This window comes from Coccinella septempunctata, chromosome 1, assembly GCF_907165205.1.
Source record: "Coccinella septempunctata chromosome 1, icCocSept1.1, whole genome shotgun sequence".
NCBI lineage: Eukaryota > Metazoa > Arthropoda > Insecta > Coleoptera > Coccinellidae > Coccinella > Coccinella septempunctata.
Window position 1 is genome coordinate 36,267,447 of NC_058189.1, and position 8,367 is coordinate 36,275,813.

Genomic DNA, 8,367 nt, shown 5'->3' on the forward strand with positions numbered 1-8,367 from the left:
ACAAGACTCAGACAATTCTCAAAATAGTTAATGCGTCTATCAAAATTATACTTAAAATTTAAATGATTGAATGTTCTTATTAAATGATTGAAAACTTAATACTGACAAAAAATTCCTTTATAAAAACATATCACAATAATCCAGTAGCTCAACATTTATATGCAACATTTATAATAAGAGGGACTAATTAGGAAGCATAATTCTTTTATTAGATTACTGAATTCATTGCTGAACTTGAATCAAGTATTATTTTGTTTTCAACCATTTTGCACAATTGAAAATGTGGTGAGTACCACACTATTACAAGATAAAAATTATCCATCATTTTTAGTACATATAGATCTGGAAAATAGAATATATAAACGAAACAATAGGATTCTGAAAGTGTGACAACATGACAATGGACAGATACTACCAAATTTGAAAATAAAAGAAATACACGTAGTTTCTTTGATGAGGGGTATCAACAGACTAGTGCAATCATTGCATGTAGCAGACAAATCTGAAGCTGTTGAAGTTTTAGATAGTTCAGACCACTCTGTTTTGGAAATTCCTCTACTCTACCAATATCTGAGAGAGTCTGGGTCACACTCCTTCCATCTGAAGCAGTCGATGTGCAACATGAACTGAAATGAAAACATATCAACATAAATTATGGTTGGAAATGATCGCAAGACAAACACTTTTTAAATGATTGTTTTCACCTGATGCATTCAAAATAATATTCAATACACTCACGTTTTTGTATGTGGTGCTGCAAATTTTTCAGTATCAAATACTTCTAAGGAATCCACTTTGCCTGATAAATCTGGAGCGGCCAAAGCAACAGACATGTCTGTAGCAGATAAATCGGAAGCAGTCAATGTGGCAGATAAATCTGAAGCACTTGCGGTAGCAGACAAATCTGAAGTTTCTGATAATTCAGAACCAATCAATTTTGAGGACTCCCCAACTTTACCAACATCTGATGGGTCCTGGGTCATATACCTTTCGTCTGAAGCCGCTAATGTGTTACTTGAACTGAAATAAAATATAAAAAATTAGGATTCTTCAATAAGAATTGTGTAATCCCTTGATTTATTATAGTAACATTATTTAAATGATTGATTTCACTCGATACATTCAAAATATTCAGAATACTCACCAAGGATCAGGCAATGAAATCCTGGATGAAATAGCTTCCGTTTTCAAACATTTTTTTCCAAATTTAAGGATGAAATCTTCGTCACAGAAATGGTCAGAGCAAACATATACCCATTTGGAAGATTCTGAAATTTTCAGTTTTAACTGGTCCATCCATAATTTCTGTCGAGCACTATCAGTAGGCATTCTAATGAGAGGAAAAATTCTTTAGTGATGAATTAAACAATACGAAATTAGTACGAGACTAATGAAAAAAGCTAGGTATCCCAAGTTACGCCTATGGAAAAATATCGTTTGTTGTTGTTTACTTACCGGTGCATGGATTTCCATTGCTTTTACTGCTGCTTTTTTTGCACACCACACAGCGATTCACCATTTTTGCAGTTTCTAGTTATTGTCTAACACCGTTTTCACGTAAATCGTCCAACAATAACGTTTGTATCATTCAAGATTCGAGAATATGTAAACATGTGGCCATTCGAAGTGGGTTGTTGAATAAACAACGTTGCCAAACTTCTTTCTTCGTCATCTCCTTATTTTTTTATATTAAATTTATGAACATAATTTCATTATGTAACTTGGCTTAGAACATATCCTGAATTCATCAAGCATTAGTATTGTCAGTATTATCATTTATTCAATAGCCGATACATTTTACATTGAAATAATTATGTCATATTTCCTCTCGAACGGAAGCGAAAACCTGGGATTATATACTTTTCCAAAAATATTGCCAACGCTGCTTGACAATTCAGCATCATTCGGATAGCTTCGGAAAACACGATTCTTTCAACCAATCGTTGTATGTGGTTTATTGTTTTGGTTTTGATCATCACTTCGGATAACTTCGGAAAACACGAGTCTTTTCAACCAATCGCTGTATGTGGTTTATTGTTTTGGTTTTGATCAGAATATAAACATATAGCTATCTTATTTCGAGGACGTTTTCTCTCTCACTATGCTCTATCTTGGTGTGTAATATCAAAGAGTAACAACAGTTACTACTTACTTACAGTTGTTACTCTTTGGTAATATCTTTGTCTCTACCAGAGATTTTCTCTATGCATTTAGCTGCTGTCAAGTCAAGTCAAATATCATAGAGAAAGTCTCTGTCAAATATTGTCGAAAACCGTTCCTCTATCTACATAGTCTATCTACGTCGAAAACGAATATTATTGAAGAATATCTTTGTATTTAGCTGATTCGTGTGGTTTTATTAGTTTTTTTCGCTGAACACCTGGACATTTGTACTCTGTAATCTGTGACATTTACGATGGCTTACTGTTCGGTAAAAAAGTGCAGGAATAACACTAAGTTTCCGCCTGCGAAAAACATTAGTTTTCACACGTAAGTATTGAGTTTTGCTAATTAGCAAACGGAGTTTACGGCCCACCCGTATTTCCAATTTCATTTCCCGATTATAATAGTATCAAATAGTAGTTTTTTTATTCTTGTTCTCTTTCAAAAATATCCGCTCATTTACCCCCTATTTTATCAAGAAATCTATCAAAATACTATTTTGACACTATTGGGACCGATGAAAATCATACTAATACTAATACACTATAATATTATAATTATATTATAACTAATCGTTGCAGCTTTCCAAAAGAAGAACAGACTTTGAAAGAATGGCTTCAGATATTGGGTATCCCTGTTGAGGCATGGAAATGGACGAAAAATTCTGTAGTATGTTCGGAGCATTTTAGAAAAGAAGATTATTTGAATGGAAAAAGATTGATGTATAAGGCTGTTCCATCTTTGAAAATGAATATACCTATAAATTCATCAATCTGCAGTTCTGCGCCTTCAACCAGTAGATTGGATGACTCTTTGCTTGATACTTCAGCTAATGAGGAATCACACACTTCAACTGTGATGAGGCACACAAGAAAAACTGGGAATATGTAAGAAACCAAGATTATTGTTAAGAAAACAATGAAAGTATATTTTGGGCATTTAAATCATGATACACTGTGAATTGCAGGTCTCAAAATGCTGCATCTTCATCACCATCAACAACTTTTAGTAGTGATTCTAAAGAAAAAATAATTGCAATGGTTGAATCACTTCACAATTATAGGTAAGTTCCCAATTATATCAATTTTTGAATATCTTTGATAGATTCACAAATTTTTTGAACTTGTTTCAGTATTTCTCCTTCAAAATTGATGAATAGAAACATCGAATTGAAAAAATGTCAAGCATCATATAGAAGGAAATTATACAATGCCAGAAAAACCATTAAGTCTCTAAGAAATAAAATACAACAAATGAAAGAAGTGATGGACTTTTTGAGACAAGATCAACGTATTTCTTAAAATGCTGCCCATCATTCAGAGAAATCTTAAGTGCCACATTGATAAAAAGATATTCGAAAAATGTAGAGAATCATACTGTGACCAATAAAAGTTAACCTCCAGACTTGAGGGAATTTTAATATCCTTCAAAAATAAAGGTGAGATGAGATCATTTAATATGAAACTGAGATGATTTTATTTTTTGTTTGTTTCAGGGGGACTTCATGTACCATCATATGGAGTTATAAAGATATGACAAAATGTAGAGATTTCAATCAGGAATTTGATGATTTTAACAAAAAATAGAGATGAAAATTCACTCGAAGCATTTGCAACTATTCAGTCCCAAAAATTTGATGATCGAGTTGATGATTTGTTCCCTTTCTTGAAAGAACATTTTTTATAGATTCCTCAGCGATTGACAGACATCATGGCTTTCTTTTAGTGAAAAATATTGCCAGATCTTATTCTAAAATAAGAATATTCATTCTGTGTAAAAAGTTCACTGAAAAAATTCAAGGTCCTGCAATTAGAAGACTTCATCACTGGATTTTATGCAGCAATCAATAATGGATATACAATATTGTATGAATAAAATGAATAGAAGAATGTTTTTTTTTTCTTTTATATATTTAATGCCATTCAAGGTGAAGCATCTGCCGCGAACGGTTATCATTTACGCTCATATATTGACGCGATAAAATCGTACTCGCGGTGAGGAGAAACAAAAAAATTTCTGAACCAACTTTCATCAACGGTGACCTGAAATAATTGTAGCTCAACAAAAGACAATTTTGTGCTAAAAATCAGTGGGAAAAGACACAATCAATTAAGTAAAATAGTAAACACTAGTGAGAAAGGACTTGAAAGTGAATAACAGATGTTATCACTTTGATAACGTCTTCGCCCAGATTCCAGTGGCGTGCTGCTGAATCGGCTAAACTAAATGAACCCGATATCAAACCCCGATCATTTGGAATCACAAATATATTCCAGCCAACCAAAGCACCAACCAGGAACATCACAGGATGTCCCCGCAAATACATCGGTAAATGATACTCCAATGGATGAGACAAATACATACTATCATCGAATGTCATCAACAAGCGACGAAGAATTTCGAGGATTTGAGAAAATAACAAATGGCAGGTAATCAAAACTACAACTACAAAAAGAAGGAAAATAAAAGCCAATAACACAACAAAAATAGCTACTACTAACAGATTCAATGCTCTCAGTAACCTGAACGAAGATACCCAACAATCCAACAATAGCACAAATAGTTTTCCTAAACCACCTCCGATATTCATCTATGGAGTTATGGATTATACAAAAGTGGTAGAAAGACTGAGAACAGTTGCAGAGGACGAACAATATTCCACTGAATGCTTGGCATACAATACCATAAAAATAAACAGTTCAACACCAGAGACATATAGGAAACTCATTAAGTTTATGCGTGATAACAATATAGTTCATCACACATACCAGCCAAAAGAAGAGCGCGCTTATAGAATAGTGATAAAACACCTTCATCACTCAACAGATCCTAACGTAATCAAGAACGAATTAGCAAACAAAGGACACCAAGTCAGGAATATAATTAATGGAAGGCGTAGACAGACGAAAGAACCACTAAATCTCTTCTTTGTAGACTTAGAACCAGCCACTAACAACAAAGATATATATGCACTAAAGTACATTCACAACATAGCCATACAAACAGGAGGACACACAACGATGAGCAAACAACGTTCTCAACACAAACACAACATACATCACCCCCCATAGATAATCAGCAATATCCAAAATTACAATCTCGCCAGGAAGAAACAACATTCCCACATCACTACCAGCAAACAACAAGAAGTTATGCCACTGCAGTTAAAACAAAAAATCAAGAACAACCAAATGATCTCACAAATGTAATGAACAAATTTCTAGAAGAATTTAAAACAATGTTTCAACAATTAATTCAACAGAACACCATGATGATGAACATGCTAACAACCCTTATGAGTAAAATTCACTAACTTCATTAAAATTGCCGAGTGGAATGCCAACGGTCTTCTACAACACAAAAATGAAATAGAAATTTTTCTCCATTACAACTCAATAGACATCTTACTGATAAGTGAAACACACTTCACAGAGAGATCCTACTTCAACATACCCTAATACACAACCAATCATCCCGACAACACCGCACATGCCGGCACCGCCATCATCGTCAAAAATACCATCAATCATGTGGAACTACCGAAATACAATAAAGACCTGATACAAGCTACAACTATAAAGGTATAGCTTGCATCATACAATATAAAAGTTGCTGCAGTGTATTGTCCACCACGTCACAACATCAAAAAAGAGAACTTCAGTGACTTCTTTTCAACACTGGGTCCTAAATTCGTAGCAGGAGGAGATTATAACAGCAAACATACCCTCTTTGGGTCGCGACTCACCACAACTAAGGGTAGGGAACTTGCTAGTCTCATACAACAAAATGGGTACAGTTTCTTATCAACTGGCACTCCCACATATTGGCCGACTGATCCCAAAAAGATTCCAGACCTACTGGACTTCTTCGTTACAAACGGCATCTCTTCTACAAACATGGATATTGTTCCAAGCTACGACCTATCATCGGACCACTCCCCCATAATTGCAACAGTCGGTGCCTTTGCAATATATAAAAAAACAATTCCAAGACTACACAACAGAAGAACCGACTGGGACGAATACCGAAACAAAATTGAAGAAACGGTAAGCCTTGATGTGAGCCTGAAAAACCCAGATGAAATTGAGAAAGCGCTGTGCACATTCAATAACCTGATTATACACTAGAAACGATGAAGAAAAGGCCAAATTATTTGCAGAACACCTAGCCGGAGTGTTTACCCCCAACGACGACGCCATAGATTATGAAATAGAGAGGGAACTTCTGAATATACCTGATTATACAACACCTATCAAACCTCTCAGAACAGCCGAAGTTCAAGAGGAAATCAAATACCTCAAAATAAAAAAAGCAGCAGGATCTGACAAAATGAAATGCTGAAAGAGCTACCAGAAAGGGGGGTTATCTTACTGAAGAATTCATACAACGCCATACTTACACAAAACTACTGGCCAAAGCAGTTTATAACAGCAGACGTCATTCTCATCCCAAAACCTGGAAAAGATCCAAACTTTGTTACCTCATATCGGCCGATCAGTCTGCTTCCAGTCACATCAAAAATCCTCGAACGACTCGTACTGGGAAGAATCAACTCAAATCCAACAACAGAGCAATGGATACCAGATCATCAATTTGGGTTTCGAGCAGCTCACTCAACAGTGCGCAGCAAGCACACAGACTAAGCCACGTAGTTAACCAAGCATTGGAACAGAAAAAATACTGCACATCCGCATTTCTGGATGTGAGCCAAGCATTTGATAAGGTCTGGCACCCTGGCCTACTTTACAAGATCAAAACATTTCTTCCAATAGCGTATTTCAAACTTCTGAGATCCTATCTGAACAGCAGAAAATTTAGAGTGAGAGTGAATGACAAAATATCGACAAATTTACCCATAACATCTGGAGTACCACAAGGAAGTGTTCTTGGTCCCTTACTGTATCTATTGTACATAGCTGATCTACCAACCAATCCACATACTTTAATGGGAACATTTGCAGACGACACCGCTGTTTTAGCAAGCGACGAAAACCCTATAAAAGCCTCTCACATGTTGCAGAATCACCTGGACGATATACAAAAATGGTTGAGTAAATGGAGAATCAAGATCAACGAGACGAAATCTGTACAAGTGAACTTTACATTAAGAAAGGGCAAATGTCCCCCAGTGCATATAAACCATACACAAATACCTGAATCTCCCACAGTAAAATACCTGGGCATGCACATGGACAAGAGACTAACATGGAAAGAACACGTCATCAAAAAGCGTAAACAAATAGATCTCAAAGTTAAAGAATTGCACTGGCTCATGGGAAGAAGATCAAAACTGGCAATAGACAACAAATTACTGATATATAAAACCATCATAAAGCCAATTTGGACTTACGGAATCGAGATATGGGGTTGCACCAGCAAATCAAATATTAAAATAATCCAAAGAAGTCAGTCCAAAATTCTTAGGATGATAGCAGATGCACCATGGTATGTTTCCAATGAGACCCTACACGATGACTTGAACATACCCTACGTGAAGGACGTCATAAAGAATGAAAGCGATAAACACCACGCAAGGCTTGAGGAACATACGAACATCCTGATACACCCACTGACCGAACCTCAGCACAGTAGGAGCAAAGAGTTGGTAGGAGACTCAAACGAAAATGGCCAGCAGACCTGAAAGAGTTTTGAGACGGAACTGTCAATGGACAGTTCCTCATCACGATAACTGAGAGCAGCCTGCTCTAACGCCAACAAATGAGCTTAAAGAATAGAATATTCTGATTGCTTGTAATATTGATACAATAAAAAAAAAATATTTAATGCCAGTAGCTACTGAAAAATTTATTGACTTTTTGTTAGCGTTCATCATATCATGGCTTACTCTCAGTAAAAAATATCAAATCAAATTATCCACTTTATGCAAAAAATTTAGAGTCCTTCAGATAGACAACATCGTGTTACCTTAGAATTAGAAAATAAAAATTAAAACTCAATAGCAGAATTGCATCTCGAAGGAAAGTAAGCGAGCAGATTTTCAGGTTACTTTGCTCTGATCGTAATTGAGGAACGGTAGTGCTATAACAGATTGAAAAGATGCGATTCTGGAACGAGCCAAATATAGGTGACCAAATTGCTAGAATCTTCGAAATCATGGATTTCATTTTGAAAACGTTACCTATTTTGATATTTTATTTCATTTTTTCGTTGTAGTTAGTTCTTAGGAAACAATTTTTCAACCAG

The 8,367-nt window shown here is 35.4% G+C and overlaps 2 protein-coding genes across 2 annotated transcripts; one reads left to right on the plus strand and one right to left on the minus strand.

Annotated features, from left to right (window-relative positions):
• Window positions 1–463: 463 nt before the first annotated feature.
• LOC123306389 (THAP domain-containing protein 5-like) lies at window positions 464–1,427 on the minus strand. Its single transcript, XM_044888370.1, has 3 exons — window positions 1,145–1,427; window positions 739–1,020; window positions 464–626 (listed from the first exon to the last, which is right to left on the minus strand). Exons 1-3 carry the CDS (start codon window positions 1,327–1,329, stop codon window positions 464–466), a joined length of 630 nt encoding a protein of 209 aa, XP_044744305.1. The 5' UTR covers window positions 1,330–1,427.
• Window positions 1,428–2,301: 874 nt separating this feature from the next.
• Window positions 2,302–3,993, plus strand: LOC123315145 (THAP domain-containing protein 6-like). The gene is made up of 5 exons (XM_044900727.1): window positions 2,302–2,490; window positions 2,745–3,050; window positions 3,131–3,226; window positions 3,296–3,601; window positions 3,659–3,993. Exons 1-4 carry the CDS (start codon window positions 2,417–2,419, stop codon window positions 3,462–3,464), a joined length of 645 nt encoding a protein of 214 aa, XP_044756662.1. The 5' UTR covers window positions 2,302–2,416; the 3' UTR covers window positions 3,465–3,601; window positions 3,659–3,993.
• Window positions 3,994–8,367: the final 4,374 nt, after the last annotated feature.